The sequence below is a fragment of the Bactrocera latifrons genome, unplaced genomic scaffold (genome assembly GCF_001853355.1).
Source record: "Bactrocera latifrons isolate USDA-ARS-PBARC rearing strain unplaced genomic scaffold, ASM185335v1 scaffold_90, whole genome shotgun sequence".
In the NCBI taxonomy this organism is placed as follows: domain Eukaryota; kingdom Metazoa; phylum Arthropoda; class Insecta; order Diptera; family Tephritidae; genus Bactrocera; species Bactrocera latifrons.
In genome coordinates this window covers 895,946-919,834 of record NW_017537601.1, presented here as the reverse complement: position 1 = coordinate 919,834, position 23,889 = coordinate 895,946, and the positions used below count along the sequence as shown (strand labels likewise).

The window sequence follows — 23,889 nt, the reverse complement described above, 5'->3', positions numbered from 1 at the left end:
CAGCCGCCTACAGACGAGCAACAACAATAAACAAACCCAAAAGCGAAATAAGTGGAAAAAGAAGCAAAATGAATCAAAACGAAACTGTGGCAAGTACAGCATAGCAATGGCTTTGCTGCAGACGCACAACAACAAAGCGAACAACAACAACACCAACGATTAAAGAAGTGCAGACAAGGACTCACGGCGCTAGTCGGGACCAATGCATTCACACACCGTATATACATAACAGAAATCGCACCTGGTGCTTACGGGAAGGCGGGGAGCCGCGGCAAGGTGAAATAAATTGAGCACAATTGCGCTGGCAACATTGCGCGCGTTCGCGACAGCCACCAGAGGATCAAGGTGTGATTTCACAAAAAACCAAAAACAACAAAAAATGAGAATAAACAAAAACAATAACACGAAATCGTCTACAATAAAGCAAAAATGTATGTATATATGTGTGTTGGTAAGTGACGAAGAGAAAACGCTGCGCACCAAAAGCGATGAGCTGGTGCATAACTGCCGAAAAAATGATGGCAGGCCACCACTAGACAGGTGTAGGAGCGCTGAAAGCGCCGTCGCGACATTTTGAAAGTGAAGCTCCTCTCTATTGTATGTGTGGGTGTTGGTGGGTATTGGTGTGAGTGTAGCAAATATGGTGAATTGGAGTGTTGATAAACATTCAAGTGCAGTGCTGTTGAGCTGTGAGAATGGCAAGCGGAGTCCCATACACACATAAATAATTTTTCGTGTGTGTTCACTTGTGTGTACTTATGCATACATTCATAGGTGCGAACTCTGATAGCAACAATAATAGCGCTTGCAGACAGGTATGATGCACTGCATTCATAACAAACACACACACATAAATACATACTATGTAGTTCGTGTGTGCGTGTTGCTACGCTAGTTGCACTTCGGAAGTGTTTGTATTGTAAACAACATCCGCTATGTGTGAAAGTGGTATTAAAAATGGGAGTTAAGCATTTAAACAAATTGAAATGCAACACTGCTAACGGAATACGAAAAAGGCAAGGGTAGTAGGTACAAACAAAAAGAATGCTAAATAATAGTAATAAAAAACAGGAAGGAACGTTTACCTCGACTGCACCGAAGCAGTGCTTCATAAGTGATCGTTCAGTTTGTATGGCAGCTATATGCTATAGTGGTCCTAACTGAACAATATGTTTGGAGTTTGTGGCGTGGCTGTGGACTAAAACCCATGCTCAATTTCATGGAGATATCTTGTCAAATGAAAAAGTTTTCTATACAAGATCTTGATTCCGATCGTTCAGTTTGTATGGCAGCTATGTGCTATAGTGGTCCGACATCTGTCATCTAGACAAATAAGTGACTTTTTTATGAGAAAAGGACGGGTGCAAAATTTCGGATTCATATCTCGAAAACTGTAAGACTAGTTGGTATATATGTAATGTATATTCCGTGTGCTTCAACACCATCTAAGAACAATCAGAAGAAAAAAGTGAAAAATTAATATCGATCATGAAAATATTCTACAGAAAATTTCTCAACCCATTTCAAATCGAGCTATCTGATAATCTAGAAATCGCACCCAAAAAGTGGCATCAGCAAACGGTTCCTAAAAATGTTGTAATACTTTCCATAAAAAAAAAACTTACCGCACTGACTTCAAATCGCCGCTAATAGATGAGTTTGGCGATGGTTTCGAACTAAGATCTAAGGGTTGTTCACCGGTGGCATCACTGGGACTGGGCGAATCCTTGAGTGGTGGACTAACAGCGGCGGCCGATGTCTCTGAGGTAGTTGGTGTCGCCGAACTTATATGCTGTTGCTGTTGTTGTTGCTGCTGCTGATGCTGTTGTTGTGGCTGTGGTTGCAGTTGTATCGGTGCGGGATGTGGCTGTTGCTCTTGCTGTTGCTGTTGTTGCATTAATTGTAGCCAATTAAAATCTAGATTTATCATTTGGAAAAATCCAAAAAAAAAAATAAAATAAAATTTATATTCGACTGCATTGTAATGCTAAGTGGCATCTGCTTATGCCGCGTTCACACTCACTTGGGTAACCAGAAATGACTGCTAACTGCGCGGCCATTGAGTCCATTGAAGTCATATTCGCTGGCAAATCAACTAAACGTGTCGTCAACAGCTTGTTCCAGTCGATGCGATTGTTGTTATTATTATTATTGTTGTTGTTAATGTTATTCGTACTATTACTGTTGTTATTGTTGTTGTTTACAACAGGCGCAGTTGTTGTACTATTCACCAAATTCGCATGCGCTGATTCATTCGAATCGCTATCGGTCTCAAGCTGCTTTGTTGTTGTGTTTCGTTTATTTTCGATACGAATTGAGAGAAAAAGCACAAAAATTGCGTATAACAGTAAAAAATGTGTATATAAATTTTCTTTGTTAAACTAATATTACTTAAATTTATTTTTATTTTTATAAAACTTCTCTGCGGTGTGCTTCCCAGTTCGTGTACTTTGGTTTACGAATTTGATAATCGTTTGCAGAAATGCGGGTTTGAGGTAATTCCGCATGATAGAAGTCACCAATACGTATAACGGCATAAGTTCACCGCAAATAAGTTCATCACTCTTTGTTCAAAAATTATTATTTTTAGGTTCATGAGTCATTAAAACTAGAATTGGTTGGGTTTAACGAAAACTTCGTTGGGGCTATGGTGTCATGCGCGAAAATATATAATTAATATGTGTGTCCAATAAAACTTAACTTTAAAAATGATTTTTAGTGAAAATAGTTGCAGTTGTTTTGATCATTTCTTATTTCTACTTGGATAAAACTCTCATACTGCAAACCTCCAGCCTGTAGGCAAATTCTCGGTACAACCTGGGAGCTCTCTTCCTCTCTCATGCAGTGATGTTACACAGCTATTGTTAGGCCAATTCTGCTCTACGTTGCACTAGTATGGTGCACAGACGTACGAAAATATACGTAACAGAAGCCAATGGAAAGGGTTCAGAGGCTCGCAAGTCAGTAACCTTGTATCGCATATCGGTCAGAAGTGTTTTGGCAAGCAGGGCAGCAGTGGAAAGTGTTGCCAGAAGGGGTGCTAGATTGCAAAGGCATCGAGGGCAATGAAATAATGGACGAGCTTGCTAAGATTGCCCGAAGACCGAAAACGTGATCAAGATTATGACACCGACGGTCTGGACAGAACCATAGTAAATAAAATCAAAACCCGATAGAACGAACTATTGGCACTCGATAGAAGAGACTTTAGGCACTTGATGGGAATACTAACTTTTCTCTGTCTGTGGCCAACACCCGCATGCAGGACGGGGCTGACAGATCGAGAATACTGTAGGAAGTGTCTAGAGCAGGGCTTTTGGGATACAATGGAACATCTTGTGTCCCGCATTTGTAAGACTACGATGTCAGCATCTGAGCATCCGCAGTATGATACCTGTCTCTTATACACATCTAGATGTGTATAAGAGACAGGTCTAGAGCAGGGCTTTTGGGATACAATGGAACATCTTGTGTCCCGCATTTGTAAGACTACGATGTCAGCATCTGAGCATCCGCAGTATGATACTCTGGAGGAGGAGGAGGTACCTAAACGATGACTACTCCTCTTGGTACTCCAATTGGTATCGCAAAAGACAAAACTGGTGTATGCGTGGCTTATTGGCCAACCAGATTGACATAACCTAACCTAACCTAAATTCTGGTTCAAGTTTATGTCACAATCTGGTCCAGTTCGTAACTACAACATAAAGTTTTTAAAATGTATTAGAGACGACGGCTTCGAATTCAATAGGACTTAGCATTAGACCTTAACTTAGTAGTCTACACGCTCTTAACTAACGATTAGAGTATAGTATTGCGCAGTATCGGGTACATGTGGAGATCGAATTTTTATTTAATGTATTGGAAGCATCTATATTAGAGCTGTTGGTCATTCGATATCAAAGAATATTTTCTCGAGATTCATAATCTTAAAACCATATTTTTTCGAATCTCCATTTGAAATGTTATAAACCGCTCGTTACGCAAAATGATTTGAGAAAATATTTTCTTTTTATCCAAATTTGGATTTAGGGATACTGTTTGCCGCAAATTGCATCGGATTTCTTGTAAGATCCTTCATATAAACCATCACTTTTCATACTAAATTCTGGAGAGCTTTCTTTGTAATCAGTAGCATGCTTACTGAATTGAGGTTACGCTTAGCTATAATGCGCTTTAAGAAGTGAAAATATTTCGATCTTATAAATCTATTTCTATCCACCGAAGTAATATTGCCGAAAACAATGAAAAATATGTACATATGAAACACTAACCCTGTGAACGTGTTCCACTGAATCGCCGCCGACGGCGGACACAATGGGGCCCGCCGGCTCGGCTACTAGTTCTCCCTTCGCGTTCACCGTGAGTAATCTACCGTCCACACAAAAATAACACTTCTCATTCGGCTTCCAATCGACCGGTTCAATGGTGGGCGTACGCTGCCCCTCAAACGCTTCAGTGGCACGCTGCGGTGGATGCGTTGACGGTGGTGATGTAGTTAGACTTGACAAACTATTCTGATTGGCGTTAACGCTTGTGATGTTTGTTGTTGTTGTGTTTGTGTGTGATGAATTCGTTACTTTTATTGATGTATTATTGTTGTTGTTGTTGTTGCCGTTGTGGTTGCCACAATTTGTCTTATTATTTAATGTTATACTATTACTGTTATTACGGTGAAGTTGGTTGTGATTATGTGATGTTGTTGTATTGTCTAAAAACAAAGATAGAAAAGTCAAATATGCAAAGCAAAATAATATTATGGTATGGATTATAGTAAGTAGAAGATATTTTTTGGAAAAAAAAAAGAGTTTTTACATTCCTCTTAATCAAGCAAGTGCGTAATTTCGCTAAAACCAGTCATGCGCCTGAATGTAGCCAACATTTTATTTTTAGTGCTCAATTACTCTTACGCCAACGGTAATATATGCATAAGGCTTTCTGATCTGGCGGAGAGTATATTTTCGATATATTTTCTGAAATCATATATTCTTTAATTTTCAGAAACACATCAACAAAAAGTTCGAATACAGCGTTATAAACTTTGAAATTGCTTTAAATAAAACTAAAAAAAGAAATATAAACACCCTCATCTTGATTTTGATCTTCCACTTTCACGACAACTATATGCTATTTTGGTTGGCTCAAAACAATATGTTCACAAAGCAAAGCCTTATTTTGGAAAATAGTCCATGGCAAATTTCGTGAAATTATATGTTTAAATTTTTTGCTTACAAAACAAAAAAAAAAAGTTGACGAAAAATAAAATCGATAATTTTTTTTATCGAAAAATAAAATCGATAATTTTTTTTATCGAAAAATAAAATCGATAATTTTATCGAAAATTTAAATCAGTTCTCTTCCAAAGATATATACTTCTTCAGGAAATCGTAAAAACTTGTAACAAAAATTCTTTCTAATTTTGACCGATCAGTTTGTATGGCAGCTACCTATAATGGGCCAATAAGCGCACATATAAGTAGTATTTTTTTGGAAAGTATATTATTCAATTATTTATTGAAATTTCGTTTAATATCTCGACAGCTGAGGGACGAGTTCGCATATATACATATATTTTTACGCTCACCTGTAACAGCTTGCACCTCCCGATCCTGCTTACACTTTTTGGAGTCTTCTACGCAGTTGCTTTGTTGCGTATTTCCTTTGTTTTGTTGCTGTTCTTCGGCGTTCGTTCCGCCTCCGAGTGTGCGCTCGTGTGTCTGCTCGTATTGCAGATTGTGTTGGCTGTTGTTGTTGTCTGTTGCAGTGCCGTTGCTCTGGCCGTATGTTGGTGATGATGATGATGACGGCGCACTCGTGGTGTCTGCGAGATCGTTGATCGATTTTTGTTGCTGAAAATGTGTAATCTTCTGCTCCTCTACAGGCTGATCGTTGTGTTTTTGTTGTTGTTGATCGTACTCTGTGGATGTTTGCCGTTCTACTGGGATTTGTGGGGCTACTGAGGTCGCTGCTGTACTGGCGGCAGCTGTTGCTGCTGGCAATTCTGCTGTTGCTGCTGTTTCGGCTGGCGATTGTACGGTGTGATTGTTTGTATGGACGCGCGTAGTTAATGGCTCTTGGTATTGCTTCCATTTCATGCGTTCCATCAACTCCTCAGCGATCCGTTCTAAGCCTATGGTTGAAGGGAAGGAAATTCATAAAACATTCATTAAAATCGATTACTTTCTGCAGAATTAACTACTTAAAGTGCTAATTAAAAGTTGTACGAGCAACAAAAAAAAAAAAAAAAGTGTAAACTAATGGAATAAGGTAGCAATTCTTCATAGTAATTGATGTCATTAACATGGCTGGTGGGGAGTATTAAAATATCATGTTATATATATATAATATATGTGTGTATGCTTATGGTTATCATATATGCAGATAGAATGCAATTTGGCTATGTATTATTCACTAGCAGTTTGAGTGCCACGCCTCTAACTGAAACTTTGCTACACCCAATACGTCCACGTAGGTAAAGACGCATATTTTTTGCACTCTAAAAAATCGAATTCGTTGCGTCGCTTCTGCTTCATTCCCACTAAGCGTGTGACGTTCGCAATCTGCTCGCAAGCCCAAATAAAGTGCAAATTATTAAAGCCAAATAGAGCCACAGCTGTTGTACATATATATTTACTTATATATATCCGCTTGAGTATAACCTATATCTACCTCGTGAACCCTATCAAATATTCAGCAGCGAAATGCCCAACTATGAAAGCATGAAAACCAGTAATAATTTTCACAAACGACCGCCTTATGTCTGCATAGAAAATGGAAGTCATCGTGATGACTTTTTAAATTTCATTCATATATCTACATAGTATTAAACAAAGTAACACCTAAAATGATAATTGCTATATAACTAAGTCTATTCTCAAAGTCTTAGCCATATTATTATAGAAGAGAGTGTAATTTTGTAATATAGAGGGACCTGCGCGCCCTCCTACGATTTGTTATTGGCACCCATTTTTATAGAGATTTTGAAAAATGTAAATAACTAAATTTCTGCCTTCGTTGAGCGATGAAATATGCAAAATTGGTCTATTATTGTTGTTCACAAAGCAAGAAAAAAAATAAAGTCGATATAGTAAATACATCGCTTAAATGAAAAAAAAATCGATAATATTTTATCGAAAATTAAAATCAGTTTTCTATCACATATAGTTTCATATAACTCACTCATATATATACATATTTATTACTCATTCGTTGTTAATTTTTCAAAGTTAGTTCTTCAAGAAATCGTAAATACCTCCATCAAAATTTATACTTTTTATCGATAATATGCTGTGTTTCGGTTCCTTTAATTTTTTTTACAAACAAAACAAGAAAACAAATAAAGTCGAAATAGTAAATATATCGCTAAATTTTTATCGATAAATTAAATCGATACTTTTATGGAAAATTAAATCGGTTTTTTAACGCATGTTGTTTTATTTAACTGACGTAATATGTGTTTCATCTGTTGTTAGTTTTTCAAAAATAGATCTTCAATAAATCGTAAATACTTTTTCAACAATTATACTTTTTATTGATAATATTCTGCATTTCGATTCTATAAAATTTTTCCATAAAATTAAACTAATCGTTAATATAATATGCTCCAAAAGCAAATAAAAGTTGATATTATTATCATATCACATTAGCATATTTTATTTGATTTTGCAATCTGATGCGGTCGAAAACAATATTAATTATCGATAAATACTTTTGCAGTGATATCGATACACAAATACTAACATATTTTATTTTACGGTCTGACGCGGTCAAAGAAAATATTTATTATCGATAAATACTTTTTCTGTAATATCGATAAAAAATTATTATAAAAAATTATCTATAAATTAAAAAATGTCAACCCCTAGAAAGCGGTTACGATTATTGCAACGAAATTTGATATACACCGTCATTTGAATGAGCAATAAATGGAAAAATTATATCATGGTAAAGTCGATACATTTTCGAAATTCTTAAAACATATCATATTTTTTTTGAAAAAAAAATGTGTGTTTAAGTTGTTAATGCTGATTTTGTGGTTTACGAAAAAAAATATTATCGATAGTTAATCGGTGGGGTGAAATATCGATAGTTACAATCGATTTTTTTGGAATAAAATAAGAAAATTAGTAAAAATCAATATAAATAAAAAAATGCAGTATTTTTCATAATTAATGGATAAGAAGAAAAATATCGATAAATTTTTTCAACAGTTTGAAGATAAAATTGGAAAATTAATACTTAAAACATTAAAACTGTATCGAAGCTTTTCCTCGAAAACAAAACCATAATGCGCAAATAGTGATTTTAAACCGGAAGTGCTGTGATTACATCGCTTTAAATTATACGCTCTTGGTAAATTTTAAAATTAAAAACAAAAAAAAATTTTTTTTTCAAAAGGTAATATGTGCTTCGTTTATTAAAGGAAATTGCTTGGCATTCGTTAAAAAACCGTCTATATGTGTAAGAAATTCTCACTTTGACCATATTACAAGGATAAATTCACACGCACATCCTTCACCAGGCCGTAATTATTGCGAAATTCTTTCAAATTAAAAATATCGTAAAAACCGAAATGTAGGAAATGGCAGTGCGATTGCAAAATGGCTGCAATTTGATGCAAGTGCCAATCAAAACGACGACGCATAGCAAAAAACGAGCGCAAAAGTAAAAATTGGAAGCAAACGAAAATTATGCAGAATTAAAGAAAGCAAATAATATAGCTGAACGAAGCAGTGGTGAAGAGGTGAAGTGTGTAAGGGCGTGGCGGAGCAAAGAAATCCTCAAAATTCCATGCATGCGTGAGCAAAATTAAAACTTGCAACACACACATATATATGTATATATGTATAATGACTCGGCAGAGTGAGCCGCCTGTAAGGCAAGGTGGGTGGGGGAGAGTGCTACGCACACACTCAAAGGAAATTATATGAAATTTGCCATGCAAGTAAATTAAAAATTAAAAACTGCAGCGGCTAAGTTGCACTTGCCCCATGTGCAACGCTTACAACAGTCAAACCAAAGCGAAGCCAAAGCACAGTGTTGCATTCGATGGAAATAATAATAGGCGCCTTACATACGCATATGCTTGTGCTGCGAAAAAATATGAGTTACGCATGAGGCATATTGATGGAACGCACTGGCGCACACACACACAAGCGCACACCTAGCACGACTTACGCCAGACGCTTAGCGGCACCTTCACGCACAGAGAGGACGACAAGGGCGTTGCGGCTGGCGACGGCTTAAGGAGTCACAAGGTAAAAGCTTTTGTGGCAGGATTTCTACACTCGCACTTGTGCGCACTCAGCGGCAGACACAGCCGCGCGGGACCGGCGCGGCGGGAAGCGTCTAAGTCACTAACAGTCAAACAAGCAAGCAATGCATTCAGACTCCCAGCGCTCATGCTGACACGGGTGGAAGCAGCAGTGCAGTGGCTGGCTCAAGCGAAAGTTGCAAGAATGGTAGAATTTTTTCGTGCCACACAGGAAGTACAACTAACTAGTTGTGTTGGTAAGCGGAGCGACAACGTCAGCACTGCCGCACCTGGCATATAAACTACCGCCTAGCAAACGTCGTATCGCCCCTTCGTCGCGTACGGCGGCAACCTGCCACAGCTATGCGTGTCGAGCGTGCGTGCACTTTTGGCCACGAAAAAAAGGGAGCAAACCGGGTTGGCAGTGGTGGCGGAATGGTGGCGCATAATGGCGCCATGTTGCACATTGCAAGAGTGGTAAGGGTGGTGCATTGCGCAGTTGCTCGTTGCACGTTTGGCATTTAGCGCACTGTTGCCTTTCATTCCGGAACAAGTTGAACGTGCGAGCGGAAAAAGTTTCGAATAAAAATTAAATATTTTGCTACGCACACTAGTGCACAGTCACATATACACACTCACATACAGGCATATATATAAATGCACACGGTAACCGTTAAGTAAACATGCACGCATTCACACACTAACACACACACACACACCCAAACTCAAATGCTGAAAAATGTAAATAAAAGGAGGAAACCCCTGCAACAAAAAACAAACAGCGCCTGCAACAGCCAGTGCAACTTGCAGCTGCCGCAACACACACGCATACATACATACAAAAGCAGTTGCGTAGCGTGAAATGCAATGCAGGCGGAAAGCTGGCGCAGCGAACGCAATGCATTTGCAATGGCAACTGGCAAATTCAGTTGCAACAGCAACAACAACAACTGCCACAGCGCTACCGCCAACCACCGAAACGCGAAAAATTCACCAGCATTTGTTCGGTTGACTCGCCCGGCCCGGCCTGGGCACTATTGCCGGGGTTAATGGCCGCCGGAGACTTTTTGAAACTCAAACTTCTCAAAAAAGCAACAAATTTTTTTGTATGGCAACGAAAAAATGGGGAAAAAGTGCATAGCAAAACTGGCTCACGCAAACATACGCATTGTGTGTATTGTAACACAAAAAAAAAAAAAAAAATTATGTTGTGTAAAAAGCCCTGCAACGGGGTTGTTTGTGGTGCAAGCCAACACTGCCTTATATCCACATTAGACACACGCATTATTAAAAAAAGAGAGAAAACAGCAGAATTAATAATGCCAGTGAAGTATGCCAATAAACATGTTGGAGAGTCTTAAGAAGCGCGTTGAGATCAATTTTCAGATACTTCCTTCTGCAGATACTGTGAGTTTAAGACAAAAAAATTTAGTTTTTCCATATTTCGGAGCTAAAGTTTTCGATTTTTCAAAGAGTCTTTAAGTTATAGCCACCTCAAGTGTACCCGGCCATTTCAAGCAGCTCTGTCAGTTAATTTTGATACTAAGAAAAATTTTCCGATTAGTACATTTTTAAAATATAGTACTATATTTAGTTTGTCAAGACAAATATGTCCAAAATTTTGCTTAAAATTCGTAGTTTTCAAAAAATTCAACCGTTTTGTCAATTTTAAATTTTTTCGATGCGACGTTAAGACTTACCTTCAGACATTCCACCGAACTGGCGGGAGTTGAAATTAAATTAACCTAACCTAATCCAGGTCTCATCGAGCGAGAAGACCATAATAACTGTGGTAGTGGAGGACCTTTGTTTAGCGTCATCGGCAATCTTGTGTAATAAAAAAATTATTTAATTTGTTTTCTCATGATTTTACTGTGTAAGCTTAAAATGTGTATTAATTTACAGTTAAAATTTTAAAACAATTAATAAAGCAGATTTTTTTTATTTCACAAAACTCGTCTTTATTTACAAGTATTCTGCCATATTAGAGTTTTCCTTTAAATTGATTTCTATACTGTGGCGGAAAGTTTTCTACTGACAATTACATCTACTTCATCCTTGTGTCAGTACGGCAATTCTCTATGGACGATGTTAGCAGAAGAACATTCCAGCAATATCCTATAAGTCGCAGTAATTGATAAAAAATATACATAAAAGGATTTATTATCACGTATCAAGAAAGATTTTCATGTTGAGGCGGACATCGTCAGAATATCTAAACCTTATAAATTGCATTCTAGTGACGTAACTTGTAACTGTTATTGCAATAGGACTTCTTACTTAGTCATACATCTATAAAGCTTCCTTAAGCCCACTGTAGACTAACTCTAAAAGACGATTCCCTATTCACTGTCCCGCTTTTGCCATAAATCACTTCGTCATTTAATGTCTTTGCTATTCAGGTTAATTATCTGTTGAGATTACCTTATCAAATCCTTTTCGACATACCTAAAACTAAAAATAAAGCTTTTTCCATCCCGTAGAAGAAGCTGGTATTGTCATGGTGGTTAGCTACAAAATCTGCCCGTACCAAAACTTATATAATCTCAATATAGAAAAAATTGTGACTGAAACACAATATTTAGAAATGTTTAAAATGAGATAGCAACATATAGCAAAGTAACATAGAAATGTTAATGCAATTTTGTAAAATTGTACAAATTATCGCTGAAAATTCATAAAACTAGACAAGACTAGAGCACAGCACCATCTAGGGTGAACTTTTGGCAAAATTAAATATTAGAAATTTTTCCTTCAACTTAAAAAACTACAACACATTATAATAATTTCAGGAATAAATGTGAATACATAACAGCAATATTCCAAGTGTGATCTGCTGATTTGAAGCCTAATCAAATCTGACATTCTCTAAAGCTTAACCAGGAAACCCTGTTATAGCTTCTAGAAAGTAAGCTGTCAAAGATTTTCCTGACGACATCTTCAGAACAAACAATGCCAAAGAAATAATATTTTTTTTTTTTTAATTTATTTTGTAAAAAGGCGCATTCCCCAATGAAAACCGATAAAAAATAGCAAGAATCAGACATAGTCTAAAACGGTCAATACATCCGATAAAAGCTCTGGTAAAGTACTATTCTGTCTGTCGTTGAAAAAAGAATAGCAATAGATCGCCACCTACTGCAAGCTTTTGATAAAAATAAAAATTAAGTATGTAATAAAACCAAAAATGGTCAAAATTTCCGATTAAAACTCTGGTAGAATATTAAGAAAGTTTGAATTTTGTTTCTTGTAAATATATTAATTTTTGTTGAAAAGATATAAAGAACAATCAGCGGCTATACAGCGCCATCTAGTTCCAGCTTTTGGTAAAAGTAAAGATTAATATGTAATAAAATCAAAAAGGGTCAAAATTTTCAAATAAAACTTCGGTGAAATACTATTCAGAAAGCAGATTGATTTTTGTTTTTTGTAAACTTATTGTTTTTTCTTGAAAAACAAAAAAAATAGAACAATTCGGCAACACAGCGACACCTAGTGCAAGCTTTTGTTGATAATAATGATTAAATATGTTTTTCTATATATAGCATTACAAGCTATAAATATACATAACACATAATATATCTCTTTCGTGTAAGAAAGTCTAAAACCAGCTTGAGAATACATTTATGATACAATTATTGTTGCTGTTGTTAAGAGTTCCATAAGGTCTCATCGAATTGTCTATATTTTTTCCACTTTAAGTTTAGTTATATGTCAACATGCTTATTCAACTGAAATACTCTGCTTTTCCTTATTATTTCCAGCTAAAATCTTTATTATTATTATTTTAATAAATTCTTTCTTAAACCAGCTGAGAATTACATCTACATATATAGCTAAAAGAGCAACATTTTGATATACGTAGCATAATTTTGTCATCTCTCTTGGACTTTTTCGACTATCATACTCATTGATTAGTTCTATTCTTCATCACTGAGACGGCAATGTCAAGTTGTTGCGCCACTAATCAGCTGTGAGTCGACACATTTTGGTTCACTGGGATTTTACGCACATGTAAGACAATAACAAAAACTCTATTCAAGCACAAATAAAAAAAAAATATAAAAGCACACACACACACACCGCGCTATCCTATACAAAACTGAATAAGTATGTGAGGAAGGCAAAGAGGCAGCGGCAGTAGCAATGGCGGCCACATTGCGTACGAATGTCTACGTGTATGTGTGTTCTAATGTTTGTATATGTATTTATGTCGGTATACGTGTATGTATTTGCTTTACCATCATTACTCTCACCAGCTGAGCGCGCAACTTGCCGCAAGGCAAACGACTAACTACGCAGACACACACACTCGTACGAACTTACAATGGACGCACACGAATACGCATAGTTGCGAAGTCATACATATACATATACACACAAACATTAAATGCATTCAGTGTCTTTGGCAAGACAACTCAATCATTATCACCTTCATCAGCAGCAGCGGCGGCGGCGGCGGCGGCAGCAAATGCATTTGCGCCTTGGCATATGCTGTGAAGAGAATGTAATAGAAAAAAAAAAACAAATTATTCCCCCATTTGCTTTTGCACGCGCCACACGCATTGCTACATATAACGCCGCAAAGGAAGGCACACATATGCATACATGTCGCGTGCACGCTGTCCAACGCCTGAATGTATGCTTAATAGAATTTTTTATTGCATTCGCTGAGGTTAACTGCACTCGCCATTTAACTTGGCTTCATTTTCCTGCAGCCGATGAAGTTGCAGGCCTAACTATATATAAGTATGTGTGTGCCTATGTGAGAGTGTGTGTGTTTGCATGCGTTTAGTTTCGCTTTTGGTGCGACGACTTTGTTGCTGTGGCGCCACGACTTTGTGCGTGTCCCGTTGTTGGGCTTTGGTGGTAGTGGGGCACATGGTCGACGGACCGTCAATATATTTTTGAAGTCGTCGTTAACTTTCTCGTGGCTGCAATTTTTATTTCCCGTTTGTTTTTGTTATTGCCATCACGTGTTAATGGGCACCCTAACGGTGGCGGTGCAGGCGAACACAATGCGAAAGTGCATATGCCTGTGCGTTGTGGCAAGCCTACAATGCCACACACATACATAAATGCAGACATATACATATGTATATATTTTTGCGTTTGCAAGTTGCACTAATTTTTTGTAGCTGCAACTGTTGTGGTTGTTGTTGCTGTAGTTCTCGTTGCATGTCACATGCTTGCCACTGCCTGGCATTTATTTGTTGCTACCTGCCGCCGCTGTGTGCTGCTATTGCCATCATTATTATTGTTGTTGTTATTATTATTGTTCGTTTTGTTTTTGTTGTTTTTGTCGTTATTATTAATATTGTTATTGCTAGTTGCAGTTTGCCGTGGCATCGAATTCTTTTTTCCTCCACTTTATTTTTCCTGCATTTTTCTTTCTGATTTTCTGCTTTTCCTCTTTACGTTGCACTTTCTATACGTTACAGTTCGCCGTTGCACGCGCCGCTCGCTGTGCAATCTGTGCCAGCAGTTAGCAGCGAAAAGCTGCTCGTTGTCGTTCGCTGCACTGGCCTGAACTCGCAAAGCAGTGCACCGTTATGTAGCACAAAATACACTAGCGCAGACTCACACACATACACATGTACACTCATTCGTTGACTTGTGCTTCTTGCTTTCGTCTCGTACGCACTTTGCTGCAATGTTGTAGCTGTTGTGCTTCTTCTTCTTCTTTTCCACTTTTTTGCTGCTTCTTGCGATTTTTTTCCCATATTGGCTAAGTGTCGTCTAGGCCGTCTGGGTTATGTGTATGTATACATAAATATATGCAAATATATGTATCTGTGTGTGTGCATGTGTTCGCATGCGTTTGAATTCAAAGTTAAAGTTGGCGTTTAAGTGTAGCTGTAAATGTCGCGGATTCTTAAATATTTACGGGAAAATGTTGTGCGAGGTTTCTTTTGGCTTAAACTATGAGATTTAAATGTAATTTTTGTTAGTTATTTATGATTATTATTAGTGGGTTTAGATCCTTTAACTTAACATTTAATTTTTATAATATTTTTTTTATTCGTTTTTTTTTTAATTTTATATTTTTGCGTTTGCTGATGCATGGTTCGATAAAATTACAAAATGAAAAAAAAATTTTGAAGGATTTCTTTATATTACATATATGCCAGATCTGAGTAAAAATTACCAAAAATATTCAGATTTTAGTTACATAATGGATCAAATGTTTATTCTAAAATCTAGAAATCTAAAATTTTGCTTTAATGGTAAGTTAGGTTAGGTTATATCTGCTGGTTATCACGCCAGTAGAGCACGTTAACGCTTTTTCGGTACTTTCAGAGCTATTTTTTTTATATTTTATTTAGTCCCTTGAACTCTAGAGCTTCGATATATTTAAGACCAGCTCTAAGAAAGGCTGGGCTGAAGCGTTTCTCATGCCTACTCCCTCCTTCACTTTTTGCATGTATCGTCGTTACTTATGTCTAACCTGCTCGTACGTGATGACAGTAAGTTGCGACCTATCAAGAGACCAATAGCCGTCTGCTGCCGTCCTTTCGAGCTCATATGAGTAAAAAAGACATTCCAAGGAATGCCATCTCGCTCAGATCCTTTTTTTAACGCTTTCGGAAATTTCATTGCTTATAGTTTTAGGTTACTTTGTACCATATTTTGCATTTTCCATTTTTCTTACCAAATAATCTTACAATTCCCAGTTATAATAACAATATGCTAAAAATACCCCATTTCAATCAAAAATACTTTTTGAAGTGTGTTAGCAAGTTGATCTACTATTATTGGGTCGCTTGAATAATAAAAAAAATGTTGGGTGTTCAATTAAGGCTGTGCGGTGCAAATACTCTTTCATTCGAATGTAGCGTTGTTTTATTGGAGAAGGATTCGCGTTTTACAATTTTGACCAACAATTAATTATAACTTCAAAAGTGCAAAAGTATGATATGATTAAAAAATAGTAAGCCATTGTCTATAATTTTAAAATTCTTAATTTATTCTTCAAAATCTATGTAGTCTCCCAAAAAGTAATCCTCCTTGACTCCAGTACAGTTGTGCCAATGTTTTTTCCATTCCTCGAAACAGTTGTTAAAGTCAACTTCCGGAATAGCCTTCAATGCGTGAAGCGTTTCACGTTAAATGTCTTCTATTGACTCAAAACGGTTTCGCCGGAGCGGTCATTTGAGTTTGCTGAATGGCCAGAACAAATATTGGTTGAAAATTTTGTAGTAGTCCCGCAGACTCAATATGGTATGCGGCGGTGCATTATCGTGGTGGAAAAAATAAGAGTTGCCCATCCATAATTCCGGCCACTTTATACTATTAACTTCATGCAAACAAGGCGAAACACTGAAATAGTATTCCTTGTTGACAGTTTTGCTGGTCTGAATGAATCGAAAAAAAAAATAACTATATAACCTTGATTTTTGTCCTGCTGTGTCGTGGTTTTTTCTACTTCGGCTCACCTTTGCCGCGATATTCGGCCGACTGATCATTTCTTTCCGGGTCGTTAACATAGATCCAAGACTCGTCGTCAGTAATAATACGTTTCATGATTTCCTAGTCGTCGCAAAGCATTGTTTCACAGACGTTGACGCGACGTTGTGTTTCGAAAAAAATTAGTGATTTTTGAACCAATCGTGATATGACTTTTCTTAGACCCAAATGACTTTTCAATGATGGCCATCCTGGACGTGATTCGTCGTCAACGCGTTTTCGCCCATTTTTGCACAATTTTTACCAATCAAAAACACTTGTTCGCGAAAAACAATTATCACCAAAGGCCTTTTTGAACAATTTGAATATATTGGCAAACATTTCTCTCCGCACGCTAAATTTAATGGAACTTTTTTGTTAAATAATTTCACTCATCGTAAAAATCGCCGAATGGCGTATACTAAAACTAATGACTATTTTAATGTGGCATTAGGCAGAGTTATCATTGACAGTCTTACTAACCTAGAAAGGGGTTTTTGAGCGAAATTTAAATTAAAAGGCCTTAATATTTTTGGCCCACAGTTTTTGGCATATAAAATATATGAAATTCATTTTTAACATTTGGTGCGTAATTATATAATGTACTTATACATGAGCCTATAACTGTACTCTGCGCTTCACTGCTCAAATAAAAATTTCATAAAAATACATAATTTTACAGTAATTGTATATGCATGCAGAATGCTATATACATTTTGGGTATAATTCGAGTCAAAGCCTTTGGCGTTTGTTACAATGCCAAACATTTATTTATTTTTATATACTTGAAAAAAGCATATACCTATGTAGCTATGATGTACACGCATTTATATTAATATTACTATGCACACATATGTCATTATACATATAATATAATATATACATATATGTATATACATATGCATGCTATGTGCTTATGTTCATTCGCATGTGGTTGCGCCGAAATTAAATATTTATTGACAACACCACAAACCTTGTTGTTGCTTGCCATTTCTTTTTCAAGTTAACCTCACTATTTATTATCACCACTCCACCTGCTCCGCTGCCGCTTCTTAAACTGCACGGCGGAAGCGCTTGTATAGCCAGCGGAGAGAAATTAAAATGCGAAATGTGTGATGATATGACATAGTAGTGCAAGTACAAATGCAACAACAAATACAAACAGCAAATACGGAAGAAAAACCGAATTAAAACAACAAACGAAATGCGAACAACGCAAAAACTATAACAGTTAAAGCAAGGCATGAAGGGCGAGGACGATGATATTAACAAAAATGCTGTTACCACTACTTATACATACTTACAAAAACACATACATATACAAAATACACCAATACAGTTAAAAGAAGTCAAGCTAAGAGAGAACTTGCAGAGACGGGTGAGCAGAGTTGGCATATTTTGAACGCGTGTGTGTGTAAATGTGAGTGCAGCAATGTTTTAGTATATGTGTTTAAACATATATTACGTATATATGTGTGCATAACAATATGCGTGCCCGTGTGTGTGTGTTTCAATGTGGTCGTCCTTTCATGCATTTATCTGCGCATCGTCCTGCTGACATGACATTTCCAGTGAGACCGTTACAAAAACGCAAAAAAAAAAAAAATGCGAGCGAAAAAATGAAAATTATAATAGCAAAAAAGCAATAAAAATAACAACAATCGAGTGAAATGTCAAACCGTAACGAAGGGTATACAATGAAAATATATGCTGACAGCCCAGCGCGTGTGGAACTCATAAGCACGGTTTGGTAGTTGTATGTGTGTGTAGCAGTGCTAGGCGTATTTGCAAAATATATAATTATTTATATGTATAGTTGTTCTATATGTTATATACCTGAATATGTGTATACAAAGCCTTCACATACCACAAATTATTTACATATTACTGACAACATAAGCATGTAAAATTTATATTATGTAGTATACGAGTATTGTACTTGTGAAAAATATTCCGTTGGAATGACTGCATACTTCAACTTATAATTATAAAGTTACTCGATGTGACGGTGTCAACAAAAAAATAAAAAATATATGTATTTATATGCAGATACATATTTTGGTACATACTCGTAATCACATAATTGTGGCTTTAATTTATGTAAGTAAATACATAAATTAATTCTTAATAAATTCTTGGTGTATAATATTCCTCTTATATAGCTTTTGTATTTAAAATTTTAAAGAAATAATTAATAACTTATTAATAATCTTAAATTTTGAAAAACAAATTTATTAAACTAATTTATACCATGTACATAAGTATAGTACAATATAATCTAATATAACAGAAAAACAATAAATAATATAAGATATTGTGGTGCAGTTCTTGTTGTAGTTGCAGAAAGTAGTCAAAATATATTTAGAAAATTTCTCAGAGCTATCAGTCCTTCTTTGCTATTGTTCTTTGCGTACATATACTGATTTAAAGCGCAAGCTCCAGCGCCACCTAGCGGTATGTGCGTTATTTCTTACTATAACAGTAAAATTGGCTTATTCAATTGAACTTCGTACAAATTGTGATTACTGAGCAATAGTGAGACTTTTTAATTTAAATTTCGAGCGGAAACCCATTAATCGAAATATGACTGTCAGCGACATCTATGCCAAATGTCACATCAAAATAATTATTAGAGTTTAGTAATCGACAAAAAAGTTCCATTAAATTTTGTGTACGGATTCAAATTTTTGGTGCCATAACGTTCAACATGTTAGACAAGGCCTTCGGTGATAATTGTTTGTCGCGAGCAAGTGTTTTTAATAGCTGGAAATTATTTAAAGAGGGTCAGGATTGTGTTCACGACGAAACACGTCCTCATCAGCCGAACCATCAGCCTCAACTGAAGATCAGCACGTCAATAAAATAAAGAAATTGAGGTTTGAGGATCGACGATTAATAGTCAGAGATCTTACTAGTCGTTGTTGCATGGTTGGAATATCACAATGATTAGTGAAAACCATTTTAAAATATCATTCGGGTTTAAGAAAAGTGGAAATTGGTTCTGAAATCACTATATTTTTTCGAAAAACAGTGTCGGGTCAATGTCTGTGAAACAACGAATCAGACGGTCAATCGGCCGAAGACCGTGCAAAGTTGAGCCGAAGCTTAAGAAACACGTCAAAACAGGTCAAAAATAAAGGTTTTGTTGACAGTTTTCTTCGATTATCGAGATGTGGTGCACTCCGAATTTCCCCCGACCGGCCAAACTATCTACAAGGAATACTATTTGGGTGCTATGCGTCATTTGTGCGAAGCTATTTGTTAAAAGAAGACGGAATTATGGGGTGACAACTCTTGGTATTTGCACCACTATGACACTCCTGCGAATATTTCATTGATTCTTCGTGAGTTCTGTATAAATGAATTTTATATTGGCAAATATATCTTAATTTTTTCTCTGTTTTATAATGATATGAAAGTGATTTCAAAAAGAAATAGTTAGCCATAAGAAGTATTTAATGCTTTATATTAAACATAGAGTCTCAATATTTGTCAAACTATACTAAGGCCCAAGAACAAGGAAATACATAGAAACTGGATCATCACCGAATTATATTTTTTATACTATGCATAATTGCCCCAAACTTTTGCAGAGTATAGTAATAATTTACCGTCCATACCCTACAATTGCCCAAAGCACTGCAGACCACAAAAAATTTCCTCTACAAATTAGAAAAGCTTTCACTTTATTTGACCAACTGCTAGATTAGTAAATCAGATAAGCAAAATTACAGTACTTAAATTTGTTTCAAAGTGGTGAAAGCTTTTCCTACCTTATGTTTGTAACACTAGTGATAAGCAAAGAGCTTTCATAACTTTATAAGTATTTAATTTTCATAATTTTGCTTATTCGAGTAACTACTAGAGTAATAAATCAGGGAAGCAAAAATACAGTATTTAAATTTATTTGAAAATGGTGAAAGCTCATTTTACCCTCTGCTTAAAATATTACTTATAAACTAGGAGCTTATAATGCTTTCTATGAACTTTAATTTTCACAGATTTGCTACTAGATTAGCAAACGATATAGGCAAACATTTACTTGAAAGTGGCAAAAGCTCTTTTTTCTGGTTCATAAAATCATGTTTATCAGTTATCATTTACGACACAAAATTAACCACGATTAAAATCCAAAAGATTTTATAATGTCTAAGCATATATATACAAACTATATTCAATCCGTAAGAAGGAGCTTTCACTGCTCTCTAAAAATTTTAAAATCCAATTCAGCTTTTCTGAGTAATTGCTGGTTTAGTAAATTGGAAAAACAATATCCCGAAAGCTCCGCATTCTTGAATAAATTTAAGCATATGAAGCAGAAGAAGGGTTTAACTATAATTTCAAAAATAGTACTGTTTTATTTCGAATGCACACAACCCTGCCCTTTTCTTCTTATGCATTTACTCATCAAGGATTTTCATTAAAAGTCGCTGTCCTGTTGTCATGTCCGGAAACAAATGCATAAACATAAATTGCATGAAAGCTTAATTTTCGACAGTGAAATGAGCTTTCATTAAAAACTTAAAAAAGAACAGTAGAAATGACATGAGTATATAAGCGAAGGGTGTATGAGCCAAGCAATTGCAGGAAAAAACGCAAATTAAAAAAAAAGAAAACAAATGATCCCCACAAAAATTTCGAATACTGCAAACTAAACGCAATAGAAATCACTAAAAAGCGCAAATGAAAAGGATGAACAAAAAAACTACAACAACAAACTGGCTTTTGTCGGTCACTTGACGTTAGTTGACGCTGTGGCAAATGCGATGTTAGTGGTACATTGTCGTCTTTGTCATGAGGCATGTTTAATGTGCCCAGTAAGAGGGCATGTACCTACAACAACAACAAGGAAAAGCAATATGCACGCACAAAAACGCCAAATTATTTATATTATCACACATGTGGCTGGGTGTATGTGTGTGTGAGTGTGCGTGTTTAGATATTTTCTTGTGTTGTGCTTACGCCTGCATTTGTCATGCGAATGTTGGCATTTAGGGTTACTCATACGCCTCGTGCGCCCACGAAAAAAACCAAATAATTTTAAGCAACTCCCATAAAAGGCGCATGTGGTAAGTGTGGCAGGGGAGACCAGGGAGGGGATTATAAATGAAAAATATCAAATATTCATACACTCTCATACAACTCGTAAGTGTGTATGTATGTGTGTGTCTGTGTAATTCACCAATGTTAGGACGCAACTAATATACTCTCGCCCGCGCTCCTCAGCAACATACTTGCAACTTGCTAAAAACTGGAAAAATATCGAAAACGAACCCGAAGTAAAATATTATTGTGGCATGTGCGAGCAGTGGAGCGTTTTGGAGTGGCACGCCCCACCATACACGGTGTCACGAAGTCGCTACCAGCCTTATTGTTGCGCCGTTATTGCGCCCACCCGCTATTTCGGTAAGTCCAAATTGGCCACAATGCATTATTGTGTATTTATTAAAAAACACACACACACACACAACAACAACAATAACAGCAATAACAAAAAATTAAATCGCACAATGCCTACTTCCGGCTACGCGGGTGGTAGCACAGTCTATTAGCTGCCTCACTGCTATTAGTAAAAAACGAAAAAACCGGAAAAATAACGGCAAATGAGCGAAAAAAGCGAAAATCCATAGCACAAAATAATATTTCACTAATATTAATAGTGTGGCGGAAGAATAGACTCCGAAATTGGTTGGTCGGCTTTGCTCTGTTGTCTCTTTCTATTATGTTGCAAGTTGCAACATATCGCACGAGCACTTGTGGGGGCTGCATTTCGGTTGCATTTTGATTGGTTGCAAGTCGGGCATTTTTCGGTTGCTTTTGGTTCGTTTCGGCTTTTGGCATTTGGCTACTTGTAGTATATTGTTGCTATTGTTGTTGTTGCATTGTACATTGCATCGTATTGCATTTGTCGCCGTTTGTGTGGCATGCACTTCATATGCGTGCGTGTTTTGTTTTTGCTTTTCCACTTCTACATTGCACATTGTAGGGGCAGTCGCTATTATGCCTCGTGTGTGTTTCAGTGTGTGTGTGTGTTTTGTACTGAGGGTAGGTGTATGAGGTGCCTGCGTGTGTGTCGTCTCAAAGTTTTTAAAGTTTACTGTCTCTTAAATATTTCATGATTGTTCATGTGTACATTTTCGGAATACCGTTTTGCGCGAAATAATGAGAAATTAATGACCCTGTATTGGTAAATCATTAAAGTTTTGTTGTGGTTTTTGGTTTTGACGTAAACTCTATGGTTTCGTGAAGTAATTCAGCGTAAATGTGGCACTACTTCGTTGTATATAAATATTTAGATGTGCCACATAGGGTTTAACATTAAGTTTAAAAGCGCTTAAATAAGCTTAAATATAATGTAACTGTATAATATACTTTTTAATGTGTCATGTAACCCATTTACTTCATAATATTCATGGAAAATGAATTCTTTTGTATACTAACAGATATTATTTGCTATTTTTCGGTATACATATTTTATTTAACTCTATTATGTAGTAATTTGTGGACAAAGTGGCAGCGTAGAACAAACTTTTTCTACTAAAGTTCCTTGGCTGTGCAGGTATTTTCCACATTTACCTCAGTAATTTTTTGCTCCGACCTTTTAAAAGCTGTTTACTCTTACTTATGTAGTAGTGATAAAAGATCTTGTAACTTCTTCTTCAAGTAAACCATATGATCAAAATTAATCCGCACTAACAAAGAAATATTGCGTTTTTAATTATTTTAATGAAAATCCTCTATATCGCTTTCTAAATATGTTTGCTATGATTTGCTTCGATTATTAAAGTCTGTCAGGTTATACGTTTTTGGATAGAGGTGATACAAATTCTTTATATCGCTTCGGCTAGAAAGGAATGACTTTCATAGCCTTCAGATAGTTTTGATTTTTTACGGTTTCAGCTCATTTTTGGACTGCCATTCGCTAGATTGTTGATCACCTTCGACGTCATGTTCATAAGTGCCCGTCTCATTATCTGTTATGATACAGTTAAGGAATATAGCGTATTCAACTAGATTCCAAATAGCCTAAAAATGTCTTCATTCAGTTCTTTTCAATAAAAGTAGTACCAGGACTTTCAGCGCTATATCTTTACGAAAAGAATCTACCGTGAAGGGTTAGCAAAAGCTGCAATTGACACGCCATTTTATACTTAGAAACCATCATTGGATTCGTACGACGTTAGTGGCGC

At 36.2% G+C, this 23,889-nt stretch overlaps 1 protein-coding gene across 2 annotated transcripts in view; it reads right to left on the bottom strand.

The window, feature by feature from the left end:
* The window catches only part of LOC108977506 (homeobox protein 5), a 174,166-nt gene that overhangs the window by 24,731 nt on the left and 125,546 nt on the right, over positions 1-23,889 (bottom strand). For both annotated transcript variants that reach the window (XR_001994041.1, XM_018947214.1), the window contains exons 2-5: positions 5,585-6,130; positions 4,275-4,711; positions 2,024-2,276; positions 1,626-1,917 (exon numbers count right to left, since the gene is read on the bottom strand). Coding sequence is in view for 1 of the 2 variants with exons in the window: in XM_018947214.1 (XP_018802759.1) it covers positions 1,626-1,917; positions 2,024-2,276; positions 4,275-4,711; positions 5,585-6,130 (1,528 nt within the window). In the remaining variant the exon portion in view is untranslated. The remainder of the gene's footprint in view (positions 1-1,625; positions 1,918-2,023; positions 2,277-4,274; positions 4,712-5,584; positions 6,131-23,889) is intronic.